The 27946-nt window shown below is 46.0% G+C and overlaps 1 protein-coding gene across 3 annotated transcripts; it reads left to right on the forward strand.

The window, feature by feature from the left end:
* On the forward strand, nucleotides 1–27946 carry LOC119170272 (uncharacterized). Of its 3 annotated transcripts, none has more exons than XM_075877469.1 (9): nucleotides 1–132; nucleotides 3415–3574; nucleotides 16398–16481; nucleotides 17554–19297; nucleotides 21120–21188; nucleotides 22489–22627; nucleotides 26398–26490; nucleotides 27389–27444; nucleotides 27571–27946. In XM_075877469.1, exons 2-9 carry the CDS (start codon nucleotides 3416–3418, stop codon nucleotides 27648–27650), a joined length of 2424 nt encoding a protein of 807 aa, XP_075733584.1. In that variant the 5' UTR covers nucleotides 1–132; nucleotide 3415; the 3' UTR covers nucleotides 27651–27946. The 3 variants fall into 3 exon arrangements, with proteins under 3 accessions (XP_075733584.1, XP_075733581.1, XP_037277290.2); XM_075877466.1 differs by lacking the exon at nucleotides 1–132 and adding an exon at nucleotides 517–693; XM_037421393.2 differs by lacking the exons at nucleotides 1–132; nucleotides 26398–26490 and adding an exon at nucleotides 518–693.

The raw sequence follows: 27946 nt of genomic DNA on the forward strand, positions 1-27946 counted from the left end.
ACCAGTTTTACGCCGCACCCCAGCACGGGTAGAAAGTGCTGCGGCCTTGTAAACGACGGCTGGCTGAGATTGCGCGCCACTGTGACGCGGAAGCCTAACATGACGCCTTTGCATCGCAGTTCTGCGATAACGGTGGGAACGTAAATTTTCCTCTCGTTGTCTTTAAAACTTATTTTTGTGTTTTACTGATGATTGCAGTGATTGTTAGTCACATAAATGAAGAGGTAACGAGGTGGTTGTCGGACAGCGTCGCAATGCGAATGCAGTAACTGTTCTCGAGCCACTTTCATTGATCTCGTGTTACCTTGGTTCATAGAAATCATTTCGAGATTTCAGATATGCACTATAAACCGTACGATGAATGTGCGCGAAAATTGCGCCGACCTAGTTTTCCTGTCTTCCTTTCTCATTGATGTCGTGGTGTTTTAGACGCATTTTTATATAGCGACGCAGCCTGAATACAAATCATTAGCGGCGTGATCCCCTCCGGGAAGAAATGTAGGTCACGCACGCTACGGCTATTGGGCCACGCCGCACTCTGGAAAGGGAGTCCTAGGGAAGACCCCGAGACGCTCCTACAGAGCGTTGGTGTGAACATCGCGCCTATCGGCTGACCCGAGGGCAAATTTCATTTGCATGCGGCATGAGCCACTTTTCGCCGGTGGAGCGCGTTTACGCGTCGCCAGAACTTAGGTAAGACGGAATGTTTTATCTCATTACGTGCGCCGAGTTTGGTTATTTGTCCGAACCACTGCAATACGAGTTAAGCAAGTTCCTTAATGCTTTGGTATAATGGGCACTGTAATTAATGCTTTATGCACTTAATCGACGTAGTTATGGTTCCATACTTTAGCGCAATGTGTAGAAATGTGTCACCGTGGTTATTTCGAGATTACTGAGCGAATGCGTTTGTTCGCAGATTTTATCTAGGACGTGCACTTACCCGATACCGGTTTTCGAACGGCTTTGCACGTATTCCATTCGTTGCTGTGTCCCCGATACAATCAGCGAGTGCCCGAAACGAAACTATAGTTCAGTCATTCCGAATGGTCAGAAAATCGGGAATCGCAGAGTATACACACGAAACACGATTACCTCCGGAGCCATCGTATATTTCACTTTTGACGCGTTATTTTTATAAAGGGTTCAAATAGGTTTCCACGTGTTATTTGCGCTGTTAATGTGCTCAGTATTTGCTTTATTTTCCCGCGGAATATAGCTTCGGTGCGAGCAATGCACGTACAAGGATAAGCGAAAAAAAAAAAGGCCGTGTGCGACGATGTGCTGCCCTTGTTAATCGTATAAAAAGCGCTCATTTGTTTACTGCGCCGCCAAAATATTTTGATCATGCTAATATGACAACTGTCCTAAAATATTTTTTTTACAAGGCGACAGCTTGTATGATAGCTCACTGGTGTTTTACAGAAAGTATTTGTAATTAACTCGCCATTGCTACCTATTTTTACGTTGTCATCAGTTGTGAGGGCAAATAGCATGTAGAGCGCAGATCGTCGCGAAATCAGCGTCTTATGAGAATTACGCACCCACGAAAACTGGCTTGCCTCGGCTACGGTTTTCTGCCCACGTTTCATTTGTTTCTCGTCATTTTCTTTGTATGCATGCAACACAGTCTGATGTCACGATCAAACAGAACTTTCAATAAAAAGCGATGTTTTGGCAGAAACGCAGTTAGTTCTTGCCCTCGTCATAAATAAATTGCTTTATTCGAAATGCAGCTGAATTCGAAGTTCTGAGCGGTCCCGAATCTGCCACCTGCATATTTTGTACTATATTATGTTGCTGCATAACAGTTCTTGAATGAGTAAAACTGTCTTGAATATCGGAATATTTCACGGTGAAATTGACAATTGTATATCGTTGGAGAAATGTGTCATGGGACACCGGCTGACACCGTCTTCAGCACAGAAAAGGTTCGAGAACGTTGTTGCGTCTATTGCGGGCAACTGGCACCATAGAGAATAAATTTAAACAGTGTCATAATATTTTCTTTCTTTTATCATCTATTTTCTATCAATATTTTATTCCCTTTAAATTTTTGCCCAGCATCGCCAGCCACTCATTTTAGGGGGAATGGGGGCGTGGGGGCGTCTCCTAATGTAACACTCGAGAGGGAGGCGTGATCGTGACTTTTGTTAATAGCTGAAAAACCCATTCATAGCGTAAATACTGTTAACGTATGCTTACAGTGATTTCAGTCATTTGTCCTAATTGATGTTTTGAGGTGGATTACAAGCACTGAAGTGGGGGAAGAGGGATCGCCCCTGCCGCTCCCCCTCTGGATTCGCCACTGATTCACTCTCAGAACTGGTTAACATACATGTCTTTTCTTCTGTTTCTTCCTTCCTTCAAGTGGAGGGGCGCCAGACATCTAGTGTGAAGCGCGAATCACAAAATCTGTGCGGCGCGACTTTGCGTAGTGATCTCGATGCACTTTTGCTTTTCTTCGCGCCAGTTTGTGCCGACAAAGTCCAGCAGTGTTTTACGTGGCAGAAGCCGGTCGACTGTATTACGTGGTCACCATAGGCATGTGCCGGGGGGGGGGGGGGGCAGAGGAGAAGCGGTTGCCCTCCTAGTCAACTAAGAAGGGGGGTGCAAAGCTACTCCTCCACATTGACATAATAGAAAAAGGGTGGAACTCCCCCTCCTGAAGGGGAACACTGCGCGCGGTGGTCATAACCAAAGGACGAGAAGGCTATCGACCGGAGTTATCAGAATTGTTTTTTTTTTGAAGTTTCCCTTATAGAGTGTAGCCTAGAGTAAAATAGAAACACTTCTCACACATGACGCGAGACATTTAATGACTCTGCTAGCTTATCGGCAATCACTAAGCAATCCTCAATCATTGTGCAAAGCCGAAGTCATGTTAACATGTAAAAGCCTTCTAAGACAACGTAATAGGCGCCTTCTTAACTCTACTATACTCTAGTGTACGAGCCTCCTGTCTATTGTTACGGACTTGACACACCAGTATGTGGCCCTATTAGAACATCTTCGCGCATAATGAAATGCCGCATATAACGCAATCCGTGTCCTGTCGTGGTGTATATGGGTATAATGAAGGTAGACACAAACGGTGCACTACATTAATATATCCGTTGCGAAAAGAAACTCGGTAGTTATGGAGGCTGATTGATTGATTGATTGATATGTGGGGTTTAACGTCCCAAAACCACTATATGATTATGAGAGACGCCGTAGTGGAGGGCTCCGGAAATTTAGACCACCTGGGGTTCTTTAACGTGCACCCAAATCTGAGCACACGGGCCTACAACGTTTCCGCCTCCATCGGAAATGCAGCCGCCGCAGAGTTATGGAGGCTGTAACAACAAGAACAACTAAGAAAGTGTGTATAGAATGGGGCGTCACTTGCGCGTCGTGTGTTTGTGAACGCAGCATGAACGAGCATGCCTCGCTGTACGAGTACTGGCGTAGGCTTCTCATGGAGGAGCAGCAGAACGAGGAGCGCAACCACTGGCTCATGCGCAAGCTGGACGAGATAGAGCAACGCACCAGTCTGCTCAGCGAACGCTCCGAAAGGCTGAGGCAACTAAGGGTGAGCACCCACACGTTTGCAGTGTTTTTTCAGCGTTGACTGAGAGTTCTGCGGCACTTCCGCTGCTAAATCACACACACACACACACACACACACACACACACACACACACACACACACACACACACACACACACACACACACACACGCACGCACACGCACACGCACACACACACACACACACACACACACACACACATATATATATATATATATATATATATATATATATATATATATATATATATATATATATATATATATATATATATATATATATATATATATATATATATATATATATTAGTGGTGAATTCGCAAGACAATCACCAGTGGGACCATCTGTTATAGTGCGAAGCGCGAGTGTGTGCACGAGGTGTGGACGCTGGACTGTCCGAGTATTTTTGTCCTTACCGGCTGTCTGTCCACTACAAAGCCGAGTATGGAGCTGAACGTGTTGGTTCCTCACCTATACGTTAGACAACGTGTTTTCCGATGCATTTCACCGTTCTATTAACAGCCATATCGTCCCGTTCAACGAGAGCAGCTTCTTACCCTGTTGCACGAATTCAGGCGTTCGTGTGACTTTCCTCAAGCGGTGCTAGAAAGAACGACCACCGTTGTTCACACAATTGACACAGGGAAGAGTACTCCTTTGCGCCAGCGCCCCTATCGTGTGTCGCCGGTGGAGTGTCACGTAATTACAGAACAAGTAGATGACATGCTACAGCCCGGAGTCATCAAGCGTTCTTGTAGCTATTGATGTACTCCAGTTGTACTCGCCAAAAAAAAAAAGATGGTTCCATCCGGTTCTCTTTAGACTATACAGGCGCCTAAACAACATTACGAGGAAAACTCTTCTCCCTCTTCTCCGCATAGACGATGCTCTCTATTGTCTCCAAGGTGCAGAATTCTTTTCCTCGCTTGACCTCCACTCAGGTTAATCGCAGATCCTAATGGCTGAGTCTGACCGTCCGAAAACAGCGTTCGTCACATCGAATGGCCTCTATGAACTTACCGTAATGCCATTCGGACACTGCGATGCGCCCGCCACATTCGAGTGAATGATGGACAGCATTTTACGTGGTCTCAAATGGAACATATGCTTGTTCTATCTTGACGACGTTGTGGTCTTTTCATCTGATTTCACTTCGCATCTCACCCGTCTGCGTAAGATTATACAGTGCCTTACAAACGCCAGGCTTCAGCTTAACCTGAAGAAATGTCACTTCGGGGCTCAACAGCTCGCCATACACGCTCATGTCGTCTCCAAAGCCGGCATCCTTCCCGACCCTGACAAACTTCGTGCTTTCGTGCTTATTGACAAATTTCGTGAATATCCTTAGCCGACTACAATTAAAGAACTACGAAGTTTCATGGGGCTGAGCTCCTATTTTCGTCGGTTTGTCCGGAACTTTGCTTCCATCATCACTCCGCTCACTAAGCTCCTCGCTCGCCTTGCGGGTCTTTCGAATTGGACAGCAGCCTGTGACCGAATCCTTCACAACACTGCACCAACTTCTTACTTTTCCACCCGTGCTGTGCTATTACGACCCTACTGCGCCGACCGAAGTAAACACGTACGAATGCAAGTGGCGTCGGCCTTGGTGCAGTAATCGCGCTACGCAAACCAGGTTTTACGGAGTATGTAGTTGCCTATGCCAGTCGCACCCACACTAAGGTAGAAGCCAACTATTCTGTTACCAAAAAAATAGTGCCTCGCGATTGTGGGGGCGTTAAACAAGCTTCGCCCCTATTTGAACGGCCAAACTTTTGATGTGGTAACTGATCATCACGCACTATGTTGGCTTCACTGAAAGAACCTTCTGGTTGCCTCGGGCGTTGGGCACTACACCTACAGGAATTCGACATTCGCGTTGTCTGCCGATCGGGGCGAAAACGCTCTGACGCAGATGCGCTTTCACGATCACCCGTGAAATCTGATGAATTGGAAATCTCAGCCATTGCCTTTCCCCTCTCTGCCGTCAGCGTCACAGATATGTAATCTGAACAGTGGAAGAACCCATGGATGGTCTCGCTCTGGAATATGCTCTATGACACATCAACCTCCGGATACCAACGTGTTCTTCGCCGCCACGCAACGCATTTTGCCATACGGGATGGCCATGCCATACCGTCGCAACTATCAAGTGGCGGGTCGTAAATGACTGCTGGTCATACCCAGTGTCACACCAGTCCCGTTAAATAGGGAGGCGATCGCCGGGCTAATTCCAAGAGCCGAAGTATCGGCCCTCCGAACCGCACCACGAAAGCGTGGACAATTTAGAAGTGGTCCTTTTTGGTGCGCCAGCGGACGCCGGCTGTGGCCCAAAGAACAAGTCAGAGCCGAGAGTTGATAAACAAACAAATTATATTCTCAATAATGGCAGATCGAAAATAATACACAAAAATGCACACTCCACAATAGTTACATACAATACCTCACCAATCAAACAACGTACTACACAGTACAATCAGCCGCACTCAAAACAACGGACACAGACAACGATACGCACTACAATGCAGTCGCATGCATTGAACGACCAAGACACTTAAAGACTAAAGAGATAGAAAACCTATCCAGTCCAAAGTTCTTGGAACAAAAGTCTGAATGATACTCGTCCGAGAATCACTCACTCAAAGTCCAGCGTTGTTGTCGTTCCGCAGCCCTCGAAGTTTCTCTTCCAGGAAACCTCCCGTCTTCAATTGGCCACTCTTCAAACTTCAACTTCTTCGCCGGAACCACGTCGGCTTCACACACGCAGCTGTTGCCACGCGTCCTCGCTCGATAGCGGTAAACACACGCTCTTGCCTGTAGCTCGAGCCTTCACCAGCAGGTGGTAATCCTCTTCATCTCCGGCTTCGTCCCTACGGACCAAAAACCTTCGCCGACTACACGGCGGAATCCCTACGCGCTCTGGTGCTCACTTCCGTCTCCTCCTGCTTTCTCGTCTCGGCCGCTCGATTAAATACCTTCCGCGCCACCTTCCAGAACGTTCTCCTCATTTCGTCGGCGCGATGCGCAGCGAAGGCTGGGGAGAGGCACGAGACGGTTCGACTGCCCTCCCCGGAGGATGATTCAACTCGGTCTGACCCCGCCCCGTTCGTTCTAGAAAAATCGCGGGCTTGCTCGGCCGCCGCTGTGGGGTGAGGAGGTTCATCGCTTCGCCGCTTCCGAGAGGAGAGGCGTCGCGCGCCCGGGGAGCCCTGGATGCTTGTTTTCTTTTTTTTTCTTTTGACCTCGCGGCGTTTCTCCCGCCCGTTGTCGCAAGAATTTGGCGGCGCACTCATTTTTTAGCGCTCGTTCTGTGACACTGCCCCCCACTTTAAGAATATTATCTCATAATATTCAAAACCACACAAACGAGCGCGAAAAGTCACCACACACTCAAAGACTTAAACATGGTCCGTCGCTCATGTCACGTCACATTCACAATAGATCGCTCAATACAATCGTACATTGTAGTTCAATTCCACAACACATGAAATATAGCCACAGGTACATGCCTACAACACTTCATCACACATTCCAAACAATACAAACGTACAAAGTTCTGTCTATAAAACAATTATACAACACTATACATCACATCATCGCACAGAACACTGACTCGCTCGACATACACTTGAGACACAGGATAACAAGAACATTAACACAACATATGTCACTCAGCCCTGCCAAACACAATCTGATTCCACCTCAGCACCTATCCTGTGTGTTTCGAGCTGCTCTTGCGTCCTTTCTTGCGGTGCTCGCTCGATCTCTTCTTGTTTTTCCTCGTTCTTTTTCGGCGAGCCCTTTCTAACGACGATATCTGAGGCGTCGTCTCAGCCATCGTTGTCTCTTCCGACACCGTTAACGCGTCATTACATCCGACGGGTCTTGTCGGTTTATTTACCCGCTTGATCATGCCTCTACATTTTACCCGGCTGGCCAACTCCGTCTCCTTTACACTGTCCGTCGGTTGAGGTCGTACCGACGTAAGTCCGGTTGCTCGGCCCGTGAACTTATTCGACACGATCGTCTTCTCCTTCGCTGTCTCTTGCGCCGCAGCTTCACCTTGGGCTCTAGTGAGATCCGTCACGGTATGCTGCTCCACTGTATCTCGCGGCCGCTGTGTTGGCGAGGGCTCTATCTTCGGGTCTTCTCCCGAACATTCTGGATCACTTGGCCCTCGCGCCCCGTCGATGTTTCCGATGACAAGGTCATACAGGGGGGTTGTCATGCATCAAGCGGTAACCCTCCCGCTGAAGTACGGGGTTTCAACCTCAATTTCTGCTTCGGGAAGCATCCGAGCTGTACGGTCAATTAAGCAAACCGGTTTCGTTTTGCCTGTTAACTCCCTTTCCCGTACCAAATTTCTCCGCACGATAACAGTGGAGCTACCGGTATCTCTTAACACCGTAATCTTTTTGTCCGCAACTTTTCCAGGCAGCGCTGGCATTCCCTTCGTGACACCGGTTGGCTGTTTTGACATTACGGCACCCACAATAGGAATTTTCTCCCCGTTTTTCAACTCTACGAATCCATCAGTGACGGCATTATTATCAGATTTCGGTGCCGCTTGAACACAGGATACCTGGTGAGTTTGACTCACTCCGTTCCGACAAGCATCTGCTTTGTGCCCAGTCTGACCACACTTAAAACATTTTACTACCGTAGGGCTCGTAAAGATCGTTCGACAGTTTTTCGCGCGATGACCCACTCGGTTGCACAGAAAACATCGCTGAATGCTCTCTGGTGCACGCTTCTTTTCTTCGGGGGCCAATTTCTTCGAATCATCGGGACACTCCTTCTTGACCTTGGCCAAATTAGTTCCACCTTGCGCTTCCAAGAATTGATCAGCCAATTCAAGCATTCCTTCAAGTGAGTCAGCCTTCCTCTCTTTTAAGTACAGGGACAGGCTTGGGTGGCAACTAGTAAGAAATTGTTCTCTAATTAGCAGCTCTCTAAGCTCATCGTACTCCTGCGCTGTCCCTGAAAGTTCAATCCACCTGTCGAAATAATGACTAAGTCGGGCGGCATACTGCGTAGCCGTCTCACCGTCAGCTGGCTTTCCTGTCCGAAATCTGTCCCGGAATCCTTCCACAGTGAATCTAAATCGCTTCAACAAAGCCGCTTTCACCTTTGCGTAGTTGGCTGCATCGGTCGGCGTCAGCCTACCGTACACACTGAGCGCTTCACCACTCAAGCAGGTACTCAAAGCAGTTGCCCATTGCTGTTCCGGCCAATTCTGGCTCCTCGCAATCGTCTCAAATCTGTGGAGGTACGCGTCTAGGTCGTCCTTCCTTTCATCAAACGCTACGAGCAGCTTGCTTGGGTTCAAGCGGAAGCCGTGATCTTCCCGTTCGCTGCTTTCAACTCTAGCTTGGACGGGAGTTTCACTTCGCTGTTGCAAACGGAGCCGCTCGAGTTCCATCTCGTGCTGCCGCTGCCGCTCCCTTTCAGCCATCTCCGCTTCTCTTTCTTCTCTCGCCCTCTCAGCCGCCAGCTTTTCTCTCTCCAGCTCCAACTTCAACTGCTGCTCTCTTTCTTCCTTCAGCTGTCACTCCTTTACCTCTCTTTCTTCTTTCGCCCTTTCAGCTGCCAACCTCTCTCTCTCCAGCTCCAACTTCAATTGTTGCTCTCTTTCTTCCTTCGCTCTCTCAGCTGCCAACCTCTCTCTCTCCAACTCAGCTTCTTTTTCCGCTTTGGCTCTTTCGACCGCCAACCTCTCTTTTTCCAGCTCGGCTGCTTTTTCTTCTTTGGCTCTCTCTTTTTCTTCTTTTTCCTTCTGGGTGACCCACTTCCGTAGTTCGGCGCCAGAAAGACCCATCTTTTCACCAAGAGCAACTAACTTTTCGAGATCCATGGTGTCTCGCAAATAAAACCTTGCCGCGTGCAAAAAGTATCTGCCTAGATCAGTCTATCGGAGCACTCCCCTGCACTCGTTAACGAGAACACTGAACAACACACAAAATCGTTCCGATAGCACTATCAACAACTCGAGGCTCTTTCTCACTACTTTGGACACACTGTGCACCAAAAGGTCCTGTATCGCGGACGCCAGATTAATTGTCACACCAGTCCCGTTAAATAGGGAGGCGATCGCCGGGCTAATTCCAAGAGCCGAAGTATCGGCCCCCCGAACCGCACCACGAAAGCGTGGACAATTTAGAAGTGGTCCTTTTTGGTGCGCCAGCGGACGCCGGCTGTGGCCCAAAGAACAAGTCAGAGCCGAGAGTTGATAAACAAACAAATTATATTCTCAATAATGGCAGATCGAAAATAATACACAAAAATGCACACTCCACAATAGTTACATACAATACCTCACCAATCAAACAACGTACTACACAGTACAATGAGCCGCACTCAAAACAACGGACACAGACAACGATACGCACTACAATGCAGTCGCATGCATTGAACGACCAAGACACTTAAAGACTAAAGAGATAGAAAAACTATCCAGTCCAAAGTTCTTGGAACAAAAGTCTGAATGATACTCGTCCGAGAATCACTCACTCAAAGTCCAGCGTTGTTGTCGTTCCGCAGCCCTCGAAGTTTCTCTTCCAGGAAACCTCCCGTCTTCAATTGGCCACTCTTCAAACTTCAACTTCTTCGCCGGAACCACGTCGGCTTCACACACGCAGCTGTTGCCACGCGTCCTCGCTCGATAGCGGTAAACACACGCTCTTGCCTGTAGCTCGAGCCTTCACCAGCAGGTGGTAATCCTCTTCATCTCCGGCTTCGTCCCTACGGACCAAAAACCTTCGCCGACTACACGGCGGAATCCCTACGCGCTCTGGTGCTCACTTCCGTCTCCTCCTGCTTTCTCGTCTCGGCCGCTCGATTAAATACCTTCCGCGCCACCTTCCAGAACGTTCTCCTCATTTCGTCGGCGCGATGCGCAGCGAAGGCTGGGGAGAGGCACGAGACGGTTCGACTGCCCTCCCCGGAGGATGATTCAACTCGGTCTGACCCCGCCCCGTTCGTTCTAGAAAAATCGCGGGCTTGCTCGGCCGCCGCTGTGGGGTGAGGAGGTTCATCGCTTCGCCGCTTCCGAGAGGAGAGGCGTCGCGCGCCCGGGGAGCCCTGGACGCTTTTTTTCTTTTTTTTCTTTTGACCTCGCGGCGTTTCTCCCGCCCGTTGTCGCAAGAATTTGGCGGCGCACTCATTTTTTAGCGCTCGTTCTGTGACACCCAGCCATATGCAGTCTGATATCTGAGAATATTTTCATGCTGAACCACAACATGCACACGCTGGTACGTTAAATACGTATGAGCGGATCCGCCAACGTTACTACTGGTGGGGTATGTACACGTTTGTACGCAAACACATTCGCTCATGTTCCTTGTGTCAGCAGCGCAAGACATTTGCTCATTCACCGGGTCAACTGCAGCCTTACCATGCCCAGCACGTCCATTTGACCGTGTTGGGATTGACCTATTCGGCCCGCTATCGTGCTTTGTTGGTGGTCATCGATGGGTGATTGTGGCCGCCGACCATCTGACAAGGTACGCCGAAATGGCAGCGCTACCTTCGGCTGGTGCTCGTGACATTGCAACCTTCATCTTGCATCGGTTTGTTCTTCGTCATGGTGCACCATGGGAGCTACTGAGTGACAGAGGCTGCGTATTTTTGTCCGAAGTTCTGCAGCAGCCCCTACATTCATGCCGTATGGTACAGTGCACATCAACAGCCTACCACCCTCAGACAAACGGCCTAACGGAACGTTTCAATAGAACCCCGGGAGACATGCTCGCTATGTATATTGATTCCGACCACTCCAATTGGGACATCGTTCTTCCTTTCGTGACGTACGCTTACAATACGGTGATTCAATGGACAACAGGCTATTCTCCATTTTTTTTTCATTTATATGGTCGTGACCTATGCAGCACACTCGATACAATTCTGCCATACAATCCTGATGCCTCCTAGTTCAGCCCAGTTTCTGAAATGGCAGAACATGCCGAAGAGTGTCGTCAGCTTGCACGGTCCTTCACAGCCGATAATCAAGCCCTCCAAAAAGATCGCAATGACCGTGATAATGTCCAGGACACTTTCCCCGTCGGTTCTCTCGTGCGGCTCTGACTGCCTTTTCACTCTCCTGGACTGACTCTCAAGTTTGCACCGAAATATACTGGCCCTTACCGCTTTATCCAGCGCCCCTCTCCTGCCACATATGTGATTGAACCGCTGAAGCCGTCCACGGACAAGCGTCGCCTTAGTCGTGAGATGGTCCACGTTAGTCGCCTCAAGCCCTGCTTCGACCCTCCTGTTCTCTGGTCACCTTGAGTCGCCAGGATTGTTCGTCTTCATCACCGGGGTTATTGTAGAGGTGAATTCGCAAGGCAATGACCAGTGGGACTATATATATGTATATATATATATATATATATATATATATATATATATATATATATATATATATATATATATATATATATATATATATATATATATATATATATATATATATATATATATATTGTTCTCTCTCTCTTTTAGAATTTATTTTCTGTAAATTTTTTTTAGTCCCCATACTTCTTTCTCCAGCATAAAGTAGCGAGCCGTTTGACAATTTTTAATCTGCAAGTAAAATATTCTTCCATGAAAAAACCGCTGAACCGTTAAGAGTAATGCTGCGATTGATTTTAAAGCAGCAACAACCGCATCGAAAGATCACCAACTGCACTTTTGACATAGGCCAACTATAGTTTATATTTAGTAACTGTGTGAATATTGTTACTTCAAAAATAAAAAAAAACTGGAAAAAACAAATAGACGCACGAGGTCTAAAATTCTGTGATTCTGCATCTAAAGCATATATTGTATACTGTTGTAAGTGACAGCTATTAAAAATAAAGCAAAAATTATGACATCACGAATGTGCAGCACACATAGAAGTGTTCTGATGTTTACGTTGATCTCTGCTTCTGAATAATGCCGATCTCTACAGCACACCAATTTCGCCCTCTTCAGATGTATTAGTATGCTTCACGCTCTCTATAAGGTGAGGTTGAAGTTGATGAGGTCAAGAGGTTGAGGATGGACTGAGGATTGAAAAATAATGCAGTTGCGTAATGTGCGTGACGTGGCCGTAAAGCTTCCGCGATGACTCACCAGGCAACCTTTAACCTTCCGAGGCATCGCCACACTATGCGTGGCAAGTGATTTCCGCGTTGCACCGCTGCCTTTGGGCACTGTGCATAAATTTTAATTAGGATTGGATCACGTAAAAATGATGTGATGACGTAAAAATGACGTGACCTTGCGCAAGGCCCCAAATACCCAACGTTACTGATTGGTCGTTGGTATTTTTGTTTGGGATTTTTCGACACTGAGCGGTGACCGCATATTCTGCGCACGCAGCATCTAACGCGATGGCGTAACAGTACAGGAACCTTTCTATATTTTTAAAAGGCTTTCGACACATCTCGTGTGCTGGAAGCGATTCTGAAACGATGAACAGTTTGTGACCCGCAGAGTACTTTGTGACTCGCAGAGTTCGTTTAGTGATTTCTCGATCCTCGTTCACTTGACCATGTACTTTGCTGGTTCCGCCGAAGCACGTATGAGCGATGTCATAGATTCAATGAACATTATGATGATTCGCCCGGCCACTCATTAAAGTTATGGTGAATTCTACGAGCGAGTGGGTTGTTGGTTAGTGCCCAAACTGGGAAACAACGAATCACGTAGGACAACGTACACGAAAAGGTGGAGTGAACTATTTGGGACTCTCTGCTAAAGTGACGTAGTTTTCCTATTTACGCATGTCTTAATAAGTCGATTAAGCGAACCAAGTACCACATCACGATATTCTACTGAATGTGCTAAGATTAATGCTGACACTTCTCTTGTCGCCCATAAGATTGATCTATCATATGACCCCGAAACAGAGAGAGGCAGAGAGAGAGAGAGAGAGATGAGTATTATGAGAGAAAAGCAGAGATGTCGATCTGACTTAATTTTCTTACTTACTACTCGGCACAGGTGAGGGAAGGAGGTTGTAAAACAAAAAAGTAGAGGTAAGGTGCTTATGATGAGGAGGATGAAGGTGATATTGTATTGAAATCTTGAAAGCCCAAAAAGTTATTTGCAGTTTTTTTTTTTGAGTTCTGTCTCACGCAAGAACTTGTTCAGAGACTCAAAACCGGCCTCGAAGCAGTTTTGAAATAAATACAACAACGTCCCTCGTTGGTACAGCATAATGTGAAAGTTTTCTTTGCGTGGTCGCAAAAAGACGCCTACTACCAATGTAGAAAGTTGATAAAAAAAATAGGGGCCTCTTGCTCTATAGGAAAAATAGAGGCAAGCGATATTTCACGTTTTTGGAGCTGACGTACTTCTTTCTCTCTTTCTTTCTTTCTTTCTTTCTTTCTTTCTTTCTTTCTTTCTTTCTTTCTTTCTTTCTTTCTTTCTTTCTTTCTTTCTTTCTTTCTTTATTTCTTTCTTTCTTTCTTTATTTCTTTCTTTCTTTCTTATTGCGCAACGCTTTCTCTCAATTTTTTCTTCCTACACACCAGAACTAGGAAATTCATCCATGTACTTAACAGCGCAAAGCTTCTGTTGCCACCGGCTACAACAAAATCGTGCATTAATATAAGGGTAGCAATGCACTGTGACAACGTGAAATGACAAGTGACCTCGATAAAATATCAGATTGCCACAGCAGAAACGGCTGATCACCGACAAGCGCCCACGATCGAGAAAGACAATTTATAGGAAAACGGCGTCTTCATATGAGTGTTAACAGTGTGCGTTCGAGGTCGGCATTTATGTACACTTTACGGCGCCTTGTTTTTCATGTTAGACGCCGCCAACGCCACTATCACCACAAAAATCGTCAACTCATATCAAGCTTCGCTTGAAAACGTTCAGTGCTTTCAATGTTGGATAACAGCGATAGCTTCTCCGCAGTGCGACTAATATTGCGGCAGAGATTGCATTACAAAAGCCAGGCTCCACATGCAATTCGTGGTAGTGAAAGACGATGGAGGCAAAGGGGTGCGTATGAGGGGCAGGAGAGGGGGGGCGCTTCCTCTAGACACCTAAGAGGGGGGCACAGAAAGCCAGGCCCATACATTCACATAATAGGGAAGGGGGAGGGTGCTGCGAAATTAGGGGGCGGGGTGCAAATTCAGCCTATAACACTGACATAATAGGAAGGAGGGGGCGCTGCGACATAACTTTGACCCAGATCAAACTTATTGAAAGTTCTTGGGGCTAACAAACAAATACTGAATGATTACTGGTCATAGACGGCACAGGAAAACTGGTTTTTACGTGAGCAATAGTGTTTGTTTTGTAAAGACAGCTTCTTCGCAATAATACGCTGCTTGCGGCAAAATTATTTTTACAGGAGTAGGACGGAAGAAGCAGTTCTTGCTAACGCGCACATAGGAACAAAAGAAAAAAAAAATATCTTCACGCTGTCAAAAGCACACATGAAAGGCTCCGTGACATAAATGACACCGAAAAATGACTTCTTTATTATGTCGTGTTCTCGGCTCTCCGTCACTTTGCACTTATCTTCAAACTGGATTGCATTCCACAAATTTTCTCATCATTGTCAGTTGGCTGTGCAAATGCCTTTCGTTTGCTCCTGCAATCTCAGTTGACAAAGTACCGCTAAAGTATAGTTACGACAGACCTGTAACTGAACGCTGCCCGTATTTGATACGTGCTCATGTGCGTGTACATCTACGTGAACACCACCTTGTAACTATCCGTACTAACTCAACACAAATGAATCGCAGCTATGTTTCGTCAGAGCTCCAAGTAGGTTAACTGCGTTGTGGCTTTGGGCAGTCATTAGGACTAATAACTAACGCATGTTCGTAGCTAACAAACCGGACTCGTGCAGTAGCGCCACTACCTCTTGAGAGAAAAAAAAAAGTATGTCAGACGGCACAACGTAAAGTCGTGACAGACATCGCGCAACCGTATTGCGACGGAGCGAACTAGCCGTTTTGAGTTATTAGTGATACTGAACTCTCGGTAGCTTCCAGCCAGGCACTGTATGACGGGCGTTGATGTCTTTCGGCGCCGTGTCGTCCGTACAAAGCGCTTGTTCGACGAGTGTTACGCACCGAGAATTACGGAATAAATTTGTTCCTGATGGAAATGTGGGTGGGTAACGACTATAGGACTGAAAGATGAATGAAAAAATAGTCGGTGTGGTCACTGACGACAGACATGACAGCCGGAAAGTAGGCGCAGGTTATTTTTTTTCTAGTTTCATGCCTACGTTTGCTGTTTGGCGTGGCGTGATTTTCGACGTTATGGAGAGCAAATGGGGGGGAGGGAGGTACTTGGTTCTCTTGTTGGGACTAAAAGCACAATGAATGGGGGTGCTAAGCTATTTTTGTCTCGTGAAGAGACTTTTATTTAACTCAACATCATTTTTTTTCTGCAAAAAACAAAATTTACTTATCTGTAAAAGAAAATAAAAAAAACAATATATTATTTGCCATCTTTTTTGCCCGAAGTTCAACGTCGGAAGAAAGTCTCGAAATTTTTGCTTTTAGATATTTAGCGCGAGAGCAATCATTTTTGAAAAGAATCGGCTAATAACCTTTTTGGATAAAGTACCTGAACCCGCCATGCTCTCTGTATAACAGGTAACTGATCCGATGTAGCAATTCTTAGGGCCGACTATTGGCCAGCTTCACGCAGTCTTCTCTGTGTCCCGTCTCTATTAAGACCGCTCGCGGGCATAGGGCATCACTCACAAAAGGCGATTTATCTTATTCCAGTAGCGTATGTGTCCAGTCCTAGCTTGATCAAGTTGTTCATTTATGCTTTACTGGTAAACTGTTCGCTTTACAGGAAAACTTTTCAGAGTTGATCCGGGAACGTTACCTGAGCCCTGAAGAGATGAGCTACAGATACGACTACAACCAGCCTACGAAGGTAAGGCGTGGCAAGTTATCGCGCGACTTTAACAATTCAACTGTTGATTTCTATAGTGACGTGTTATATTTTTTGAGCATTGGCGTGTGCAGCATTCCCTGTAAAGGGGAGGAGGGGTAAGTTAGTCGCAGCCCCCCCCTCCTAAGAAAGTATAAGGCAAATTCTGTATCACCCTTCTCAGGCTACTGAAAGGGGGAAGGGGACTCACCTTCTCCTCTCCCCCGTGCGCACACATATGATTTTGAGGACTAAGCATTGTAGTTACTGCTGTCACTCCAGGCGTAAGTCCCGGTTGGTGGATTAGCTAATTGGCCTACTCACGCATATCCATACCCTAACTTTGCTGAGTTCAATGAATTAGGTATGCATGAGAACGCAAGCCGTTTCTCGTAGACAATGCGAAAAAAAAAGACACCCACACGAAGCGTTATGGTAACGTGTTAATCGCTGATTTGATCTAATTATGTCTCCCTGTAATTAAGTGTATTGTTTTTATCAGAACTAATTCATTCCGTTATCCCGCGCGCGCAGCGCATGCTGCGCTTTTGCCTGTTAAGAGCGACGTGTAATCACATCAGCATCCAACTTTCAAAGCTTGACGGGTTGTTGTCGTCATAATTGATCTCATTTAAGTTATCTCCGAGATCGAGACAGTTGTCACCAGCATGTCAATTAAAACTCTGTGATGATGGTTCTGGGAGTGGCTTCTGCAGACGGGTTTGTTTTGCGTTGCTATTTAAGAAAACGAATGACATGCTGCTGCGTACATATTTGCGTGATTAATAAATGCGGGTGGAACTTGGAGGGTAGAAGTGTAGGGCAAGATAATATGGCTCAGACAACTTGTGTGAAGCGTATCTTTGGTGAGGGGCGCATTAATATTTAAATTGCTTTGCTTTAAAAGTGACTAGTTTTACGAATGGTAAAATGCCCTTTTATCGCTACGGATGAGTTGCACATCGTTTATGGACGGTCGAAGAAACAAAGTAGGGGCCTTACAGCAAAGTTTCGTACACATCTACGACGAAGCCTGCTTGTTTTTTTTTTACCGTCACCTTGTCTTGTATCGCAGGCATCCGAGTACAGTCCTCCCGAGTACATCCCCGACCCAATATTATTCGGCTTGTCGACGCCTCCCTGGGTGCCCCGTGAAGGTCCTCTCTTGCTCTCGCGCACCCAGACACCCGAACGCTGGAAGCCTCCACGTTCACCTACAGGAGCATCGGTGCCCCCTGTCCACCACCAACCTAGGGCCCCGTCGCCCCACCCAGCGACAAAAGAACAGATCAGTAGCCCTGACAGACGCCCGCGATACCCTGACGGTGAGACGAGCGAGCCGTGGTTCAACCACTTCGCCAAAAATAGTGGTGGATCTTTACTTGAACCTTCAGTATACTGGATGCCGGACAGTGCCGATTTCTTTCGCACTACGAGCGCGTTGGACAGAAAAACAGTGAGGCCAATGGCCACTGAGGAAGAAGACAATAGGCAGCAGGTCACCAAGGACATGGCGTCACCGACAAAACAGCAGCAGCATCAACAACAACAGCAGCATCATCAACAACAGCAGCAGCAACAGAAGCATCGACAACAGCAGCACTACCACCATCAGCAACAGATGCCTTCGCGCATGAGCCAATTCTCGGACTACATTCCGAGCAACGAGTCGCCGCCCGCGGCAAGGAGGCGCATGGGGCCGTCTACCAAGCCACCAGACCTTGAAGGCGTCTTCATAAATCACACGACAGAATTGCTCCTCTCGGACGCCGCGGCAACTGGCAAAACGTATCAGCAGCCGGAGCATCACGGCGGAGACTCGAAGAAAGCAGCGGACAGTGACACGAGCGGAGACAGCTTCCATCAGGGAGACACGGATGAAGGTCGGCACGATCCGAAGTCGATACCCACGGTGCGTCTACGTAAGCCCAGCAGAAGTCACGGTGGGCAGGCTGCAGCGAGCCGCTCCAGGGAAGGGCAGGACAGTGGGCCTCCCCTAAAAAAGCAGGGATCGTTCAAGCAGTCGAGGAGGAAAGGTAGCCGCGAAGCTACACCGTCATCTCGAGGAGCACAACCGCACCCTGCGCCACGGAACGCCGCTATGTCGAGACGGCCGTCAAACGGTGGCGGCACGGAGCTGAACAAGTCTACTCCCAGTGCATCGAGGACGGCGAAGGATGCGCATGAGTCCGAGCGGTCAAGCAGGAGAGTGAGAGAGCACACCCGAACGACAGCTCACGAGTCGCAGTCTGACCGTAGTGACGTGAAACCGGGGGCACGTGATGCCTCTGAGAGGAGCGAGGCCACCGACACGGGTCGTGGGAAGGACAGTGATTGGTCGGTGTCCTGTGGAGAACAGCAGCAGATGAGTGACAGCAAGCAGGAGGACGCCTCGCGGGAGGGAAGAGACAAGGGCGGGCGGGTTCAGGACTCGACGCTTCAGCTGCCAGCTGAGCAGGCTCACGTCTCCTGGAAGCGACAGTCGGGTACGGACACGCTCATAAGAAGCGGTAGTGAGGGACAGCTTCTGGAGATGGACTCCTCGGGACACCGCAATGAGAGAAGAAGCGTGCCGGCTGCCCTCGTAGAGTCACGCCACCTGGCAGGTCACTCCGAGCGCATGGCGCTGCCCGGCAGCGAGGAACAACAGACCGATCACCATGAGACCAAGTCCGCAAACTCGAAATCCGGAGAGGCACCGAAAAGGTCGACTGAGAAGTCGAAGAGCAAATCTCACCAGAAGTCTAGAAGCCTGAGCAGCTCGAGTAGTTCCAGTAGCAAATGCTCGTCGCCTAACAGTCCCAAGGACGCACCGAGCGGTAAACATTTTCGCATCTGTATTTCGTTGAATCGGCAGTTCTCTAACAGTACCATGCATCGTCCCCGGTATCATTCAGTGTGGACGTTGAAATAAACTAGAGAATTAAGGAACCTTCTTTGTGGATGTCGATACGCGAGACACACGGGAGCCTTTACCATCGTAATAATGCGATACAGTTAAAGAGCTTGCTTCACACAAATTTCGGTGTCATCGGTTGTGAAGGAAAAATCGGTGATGTCCATGGCTTAAAAATTGAGAATGGTGGGAATAAAATTTAAAAAAAAAGTTCAAACTGGAATTAAACTCGGTGGGTCTTTAGCGTGTTATGCAGTCAGGTTTCTACCAAATAGCCATGTCATGACTTGTTACTGAATTGCAAAAAATAAAACACTATAATATTGTTATGTATAGCAGAAGGATACTCCTTAACGCGCTTAATATTTGTAGAAGAAGCGTAAGATCACTGCTGATGTTATACATGCGAATTGCACCATGAGTGAGTGGTTTAAAGCTCCATTCATTACAAAGCGACCAGACATATTTTATCATCATCAGTAGCAGGAGCATCAACAAATCGAGCAATTTCGTACGCTTGTGTGTTTCCTTGCGGACGCGTAGTTGGGCTTCCGATGATTCGCAAAAGGAAGAAATATGGCATGGTGGGCACTGCGCAACTGTATACTTGCAGTAGGCATTCTAGGATAGTTTGAAGCGGCCAGTGTTATGCACACAGACGCCTGTTTCCTTGCGGCACGACTGAGATATGCACCGTGAACCGAAGTCAAGCTAGCTATTGAGAAGGCAAAGTGCATGGGAAGCGAACTTGCCTTGAAGATGAAGCTGAAGCGTCCATTAAGTTTTTGGAAGACCCGTTAACACTGAAACACTTTCTAAAGCAGAACTTCATCTTCTTTTTCTTTTTTTTTTGGTGGCATAGGATCCAGTTTGGGGCAGTCCACTATTTTTTGTACACAAAATTACGCTATAATGTTGGATACTGGGGTGACTGACGCAGTGGTGCACCTACGTTATCACGAAGATAATAATTGAGTTTCTAGAACAAGGAGCTTTAAACACATTAATGGGGGTATAACCATGCATGGTTTTATTTAGGATCATTTTATGTGAATGTCACGGACAAACTACATACTATGTTTAGCGAATATTCTACAATGACCATGAAAAAAGTGCGCCCATTTGCAAATGTTTGCGGGGCTACTCCTAACTCTTTCATAGTTAGCTGTGTCCTCCTTTCCCCTGCTAGTTATCATATAGTGACGCAGCTATGTGACTTGCAGGATGGTTTGTGACCCGACTAGTTCTTGTTCCATCACGTTTAGCATGCGATGATACTCGACACATAACTGCAAGATAGATTAAACGAATACAGTTGCTTCGCGTGTTTTAATTCGTTCACTTTATTCCTCAGTCACAATTTTATAGTTTCACGCTGCTGTGAAATAAAGCATTGATAGGGCCAACTTACACAGGATAGTTATAGCTTAATCCCCCACCTTTTCTTCGACTCCAAGATTCTGTAACGGCCTGCGTAATGGGCGAGAATTTATTGTCTCTCGGAAATCGGAAGGCATGTATCAGCGAAAACACAATTAGGTGCAGTGATGACAAGCTCTACTTGGTCAATCTTTATGTAGGAATAATTGTAGGTGCTGCGGGAACGAACTAACAAAAAAAACACTCAAGCATTATCCGTGTGTATTAAAAGACTAAGATTATCGTACTGATCACTTTTTACCTAATATAGTTATAAAGAAATTGTTTGCACTGGGAGTGATAATCATTCTTCGCATCAAACGCAGGCAAAGGGAAAGGCCATTCGAACGACAACAGCGAGGACAGCTTTTTCGACAAGGACATTCTACCGCAAGGTAATACACACTCACCGCTTGTATGCCGAGCCACGAACGTAGGAGCCATACCGATGCCTTTCCGCAAATGCAATAAGACATTACTTCATATGAGACGGCTTCAATTTTGCAGTTGTAGCTTGTGGCAAACTAGAATAAATAAACAATTATTTCTGCCTGTAGTTGTTCTCTTCTATGCCGTATCTGCGAAACATTTCTTTTATTCATCAATTGACAAAAAGGGAAGAACATTGGCGGAGTGGATAACAAACTGATGCTAATTTTAGACCGGATCAGAAAGACTCCGTTATGTGTATGTTTGCATAAAAAGAAATGATTCCTTTCAAAAGAGATAAAAGTTCCCCTTTCGCTCATTCCTCTGCGACTTTTGTGTCATTGTTTCGTTTATGGTCGAGTATCACGTCCATTAAAATGTACCTATTCTTCGTTTACATGCGTTTTTCTTACCCCAGTGCAGGGCAGCAAATCAGATACTCGCAGGAGTTAGCCTGCTTGCACTTCATGTTTCTTTCTATCTCGTATCGCTTCATGTTTCTTTCTATTTTTCGATTGTGGAGATCCTGTTGAACTTCTCGTGACCACGACATGCGACTTCCCTTCCGTGACATGCATGGTATATGTAACTGTCACACAAGGGTTATGCGGGAAAGTTACATTTATGTCCAGTTATCAAGCAATGGATGTGGAACCTTTAAATGTACTTATTAAATCATTTGTCACACATACAACTGCCATAAACATTCTTCCTTATACAAGCGTCGCATATCACCCTTGTCCTCGAGGCGCGACGACCAAAACGACTGGTATAGATACAGCCAATATAACGGAATGAACGTTATATCTTATTTCCTATGTAAAAAAAACACAAATGTAACAAGACACAAAGAAGACAAAGATGGGGCTTTTGACTAGCCTTGTGCAACTGACCCAGTGAAACTAACCTAGTGCAACTAACCTAGTGTAACTAATCCAGTTCAAATAACCTAGTTCACCTAACCTAGTTCAAGTCAGCACTCGGTCCTGTGTGTTCTTTGTGTCTTGTTACGTTGATGCTGTTTTACCTGCGAAATATGCGTCACGAACTAGCTTACCGGGAAATGTTACTAATGTTACAGCTGTTAACTCGCCACCACAATGAATCTGGCCCATCATAGCGTACTGTTAAGCATCCCATTGTTTAGATTTCAAGGTTAATTTGAATTCGCCAGCCTTCGTTATTTTTCTGCAAAATACATCTGCACCACAACTCTTGACTGGCATACAGAACTGAACGCTTTGCTGTTTTCGTTTTTGTGCTCAGAGACCACTGCCTACCAATTCCTCCTTGGGAATGTGAAGCCGACTGCTCCAGAAAAGCCGTCCGTGATGAACCAACCCTCGGAGAGCAGCACTGATATCGAGAACGAAATGGCAGCCGCAGTCATGACCAGCCAGCCCAAGTAAGGCACTCAGTCACAGGTTCATATTTCTTGTTTTTATAGTAACATAACAATCTCGCTGCTCTTATGTGTACCATATTTAACCGTGCAAGCTAAACAGCACGTGACACGTAATTTTGTTTCTCAAAGCAAACTTCTGAATGTAGAGGGATTCTAACAGCAGGAATTATCAGTGCTAGGCAGCTTTAACCGTTGGGTCGCCTAGCTTTTGTGTTCTTAAGTGTCCTCTCCACGTCCTCGCCTGCAAGGAGAGTACAAAAGATGTACGATATTGGGCACGCAAGTCATTGTGTTCAGAATAGCCAGGGGGTGGCCCACCAGGCGCATGCTCCCCCCTCCCCCCAAAGTTTTCGGTATTCCTACAAAGCGAAAAATGGCCATTTTAAAAAGATGCCCCCCCCCTCGAAATCAAGAAGGTGCCTCTCCTCGCCGAAAAAAAAATTCTGCATACGCCCCTGATTGCGTTTCGTTGTATTCTTTTTGGGGTCGGATGACGGGCGGAAGAAAGCGAGCAAGGTATAGGAAGAACACGGGGACCCCAACGACAAGAGGCCCCCACCCCTAAAACTTTCTATTGGTAATATTTAGGAAGATGCACGCTTAATACTGCCATTTATATAAATGTATAGTTTCTTTTGTGCATGGCAGACAGTGGGCAACACGTTCTGAGACTTAAAAGTTATAACCTAAGAGATATAACCTAGGACATAAAAATGTCGAGTTGGTTAGTCATGATAGGGCATGGTAGCGTGCATTGAAAACAAAGAAAGCACAAAGTAGAAAGAATAAACTTTATTCATTGGAGTGAGCCGATGGCAGAATCGTTCAAAATGAGCATACAACTAGGCCCTGTTCACTAGGCGGCATGTTCTGTCAATTCCGGCGTTTTTGTTTCATCCTTGTTTTCTATGCGTGATGCTATATGAGTTATGTTGACAAACCGCCCGGCAAGAAGTGTCGCTGAAGCCAACGTTTCGGCAAGGACTAGTCTTAAGATATCTTATGTCAGCATAATAAGTTTGCAACGCCCTAAAAGGATGCAAAGGCGAAATTCGGGTGGCGAAGCAACGTTAGCAATTCCTCCTTGAGTGTTCTTCTCAGCATAACAAGTATAAAATATTTAATAGAGTTCACGGACCTAAAATGACAGCACTTTCAATGTTTTTGTGCGTGGTTCTGGGTGATAGCACCCTGTTATGCAAAAGTAATTGTTATCACTCAAGCTTTAAAACCGTATTATAATCGCTAAAAGAGCCGTACCTGTTTCAAGCTCAAATAAAAAAAAATAGGTGATTTAAAAGGCAAAAAATTACACCATCTTTGCTAAAGAGAACCATAGATGCGAAACAGCGGGTGCTAACGCGTACTGTAGTGGCGTTGCCTCTGGTGCTCATCATGGCGTTGCATAGGAGAGAAACCTGGGGAGGCGCAAGCAAAGCACGCAGTGATGCATCGGTGTTTCCTACTAGAACATGTCAATCGCTGCTAATGGGCAATGAGAGACAGCAGACTCCGATTGGACACAGAGACCCGCAGTGCTTTCTTAGTTTACGCGCACGCTGCGAATTTTCATTGTTCAACAATTAATTGAAAAAATCTCCCACCAGCACTACCTTGGTGGTCAAGAACAGTGCTTATTTATACGGGTTCGCCAGTGAACGGTTGTGCAGGGCGAGCAGCAGTCGGTTTTTTCAATCAAGAAGCTCGCTAGCAGACGCTCGGCGTTGCGAGGCGAGAGAGGCGGGGGGGGGGGGGAGCGTAGGAGAGAAGAGAGAGGGGGAGGGTACGTGCATCTGCAGTAAGGGTGCACATGCCGCACATCGGATTGAGCTCGACCGTAAGATGCGTCGCATCTAAAAATGTGAATGTTAAAAGTGAAACAACTGTTAACGCACTGCGATTGAGTGTACACAGTGTCCCACATAACTTGAGCCAATAATTTGAAAGTGAAAGGCACTTAGGAGGCGAATTGAACCAAACGCATACTACCCGCACTAGCCTGCAGGTACTCAGACTATTTCTTATTTCTCCGCATAATAATTAATTAACTTATTAATTACGTAATTTTAAAATATGGTCTGGAAACCCAAAATATGAACACTGATATGTAGAGCGCTTTCAGAGACCACCGAAAAAATTGTTTCCTGCACGATACGTCTCGCGCTGTTATTTTTCCATGTTGTAAAGAAAGCTCGCGAAACGTAAAAAGAAGCCGTGTGACGGACCGCGAGCGCACTTCTATAGCGCTGCTATAGGATTTCTTTACAACGCGGAAAAAATAACAGTGCTAGACGTATCGTACAGGAAACATTTTTTTTTCGGTGGTCTCTGAAAGCGCTCTACATATCAGTGTTCATATATTGGGTTTGCAGCCCGTAACTAAAAAAACGGGTAAATAAAAATATGTATGGGCAGAAATAAAAAAAATAGCCTGAGTACCTACAGGCTAGTGCGAGTATAGTGCTTTGGTTCAATTCGCCACTGTAGCATCTTTCATTTTCAAATTCTTGACTCAAGCTATGTGGGACACCCTGTATATTATTTACGTACATGTAGATTGAACGCTATTGCTCTATGCTGGACTAAATTGGATAATAAAGTCTAAACTGTTGACGTAACACTGAGATAATTGTGGTTTAGACCTACAATTCTGAGCGTCAAGTTCAGCCTCCAATTTTTCCTACACAGTTAAGCACGTTCCATCATCAAGCAAGCGTAAGCATAGTTCGCAAACAAGATGGAAGGGACCTACGGTTATTATAGATTCAGTTGAGTGTCTCCTCAGTGGCGCTGCTGGGCAGTGCAAAATAGATATACTGTATATGCTACCTTTATCATATACGGTAACAATAGTGCAAAGACAAAAAAATAAAAAAAAACATCTTGATCTTAAGAGCGAACTGGAGAACGAGGACTGGTTGCGAGTCAGCGCCCGTGTTGTGCCCTTACTTTTCTTCTAGTCCTCGTTCTCCAGTGCGCTGTTAAAATCAAGATGAATACGTACCAAAACGCTTAAGTTGCAAGTGTCATGCAATTGAAAAACACTTGTACACCTGTCGCTATAACCGAAATAAGAGGAATATTAAGGTATCGTTTTTTTGTTGAATCACAATATTAATTATAATGAACAGAGTAAGAAAGCCCAGGATTGTTCAAACAGGCAGCTATATCTTTTCTCCGTGTGAACTTGCATGTGGCAATTTAGCTTCTCTTACCAATGCACTCTTTTGCACATAGCTGATGCTCGAACACAGGCGACAGTGCCAAGCGTCAGTTGTTTAACGCATAGAGTTTCCTAAAATTATCTAGAGGGGACTATGGCGCTGCGATCGTTCAGAAACCATGGGAATGATGGGTAACACGGATTTGCCTAGTCTTCCTGCTTGTGGGCTTCGAACTCGCTCGTGGCTTTGTTTATTTTGTGTTTTGCTTTTGTTTCGTGTAAAACAACGCACCGTTGTGAAGTTAGCTAGCAGATTGGAATTGATGAGCGTCAGAGGGCCAAGGTGACGAAGCGGAACTGCTGAACTTTTGCTGAAGTTTGTCCTGCGGCAAAGCTGATTCAGGACACGCGCAGCCAAGCAGAGCCGAAAGAACGAAGACAAGTTCGTGAACTGCACATCATTCCCGTGCTGGCTGAAGCACCGTGTCCTGCAGCTACAAGAGACACTAGCGCCACAGTCACCTCCAGTGTATTTATAGGAAACTGTACGGTTTAATTGCACCGCACCATCGTGACACAGTGCACTCTCTCACTGCACCCATCCAAGGTATAAAAGGAGTCCCGAAGAGCTCGAGGATTCCAAAGCTGGCAGCAATGGTAGCTCCCCTCCGGAATATGACGTGACCGCGGTCAACATTCAGTGAGTGCTTCCTCGGATGTCTTTGCCTTAAGCGTTAGAATCTCCCGGCTCTGGATATAAATAAGTTTGTCAAATTATTTTTTTACTTCATGTAGGATTCGCACTTTATCTCTTATGACCTATAGACTATAAAAAAGTGCATCTAAGAGCGAATGCGTTCTCGTAATTAATAAAATTACCATGTTCGTGTTTGCACGAACAATGAACATCAGTGGGAAAACAGCTTTATTCTGGTGGTGAATATATATATATATATATATATATATATATATATATATATATATATATATATATATATATATATATATATATATATATATATATATATATATATATATATATATATATATATATATATATATATATATATATATATCGCTTCGAGTTATTGATGAATTCGCCCTCGCGCTGGCAGCTGCTAGTTAGCTCAATTGGCAGAGCGACCACTCTAGAAAGGCGTTGGTCCCATGTTCGAACCGCGCACCATGACAAATTTTTCGGCAAATAAAAGGTTTTGCTTTCTGAAAAAAACGTGGGGATTTTCTTGTGGCTTCGTGCTACAAGGTGGTTGTCTTATTTTCCTTTTTTAACCGTTCCGCCACCTTGTGGTCAGGTTTTCGCCGAACGCATTTGCAATTGTATAGTGCGTTGCGTGCCAGCGAAGAAATGAGAAGCTACGCTCAGTGAAACTTCAGCGCCGTGTTTTATGCGCGGCTGTTTTACGATCGGTAATACAACAGGTTGTATTTCTTTTTTTTTACTCGTGATGTTGCGTCGAGCATCTATTGCTAAATCATGCTGTACATTTAGCTGCTTTACACTAGGACCCTATGTTTGATGTACCATATGAAAAAAATAAAAGCGTTAGTTGACCTTCGTTGCGTTTTCTTGTCTCTAGGAATCTCATCAGCGCCAAGGTTAAACATGATGTACCTTCACTTATTTCGCGGAAGGGTGAGTCCGTTCATTCTTTTCTGTTGTCTATGTTGCGAAGTAGCTGAACACCCGTGCATATGTAAGTCTATGCAGATGTTGAATACAGTCTTCAAACTTCTGTGGTGTCGCATTTGCTCGTTTCAGTCCTGGGTCTCGACATGTACTCGGAACCAAAGATAATGAAGGGCCAAAAGCACGACGATGAAGACAGCTTCTTCGACTGAGTGCGGAATGCACCGAGAAGCTCAGTCCTGCATCTCTGTGTGCTTCGACGTGGCCTGCAGACGTGCTCGCGGTGTGTGAAACGTTAATTTCCAGTGGTCATGAACTGAGACACGACTGCGAAAAAACGCACTTTCTAATCGAACAACTTGTAGCAGTTATTAACAGGTACACCGTCGCTCCACTATAGATCTCGTGAAAACGCCTTGCAGGCCATTTTTAAATGCTCTCGTAAGAGTTACTACGTGAAACGTGGGCGTTAGCTCGTCGACAATATGAAATCGCTTGTTTCGTGTCA

Source organism: Rhipicephalus microplus, chromosome 2 (genome assembly GCF_043290135.1).
Source record: "Rhipicephalus microplus isolate Deutch F79 chromosome 2, USDA_Rmic, whole genome shotgun sequence".
Classification (NCBI taxonomy): domain Eukaryota; kingdom Metazoa; phylum Arthropoda; class Arachnida; order Ixodida; family Ixodidae; genus Rhipicephalus; species Rhipicephalus microplus.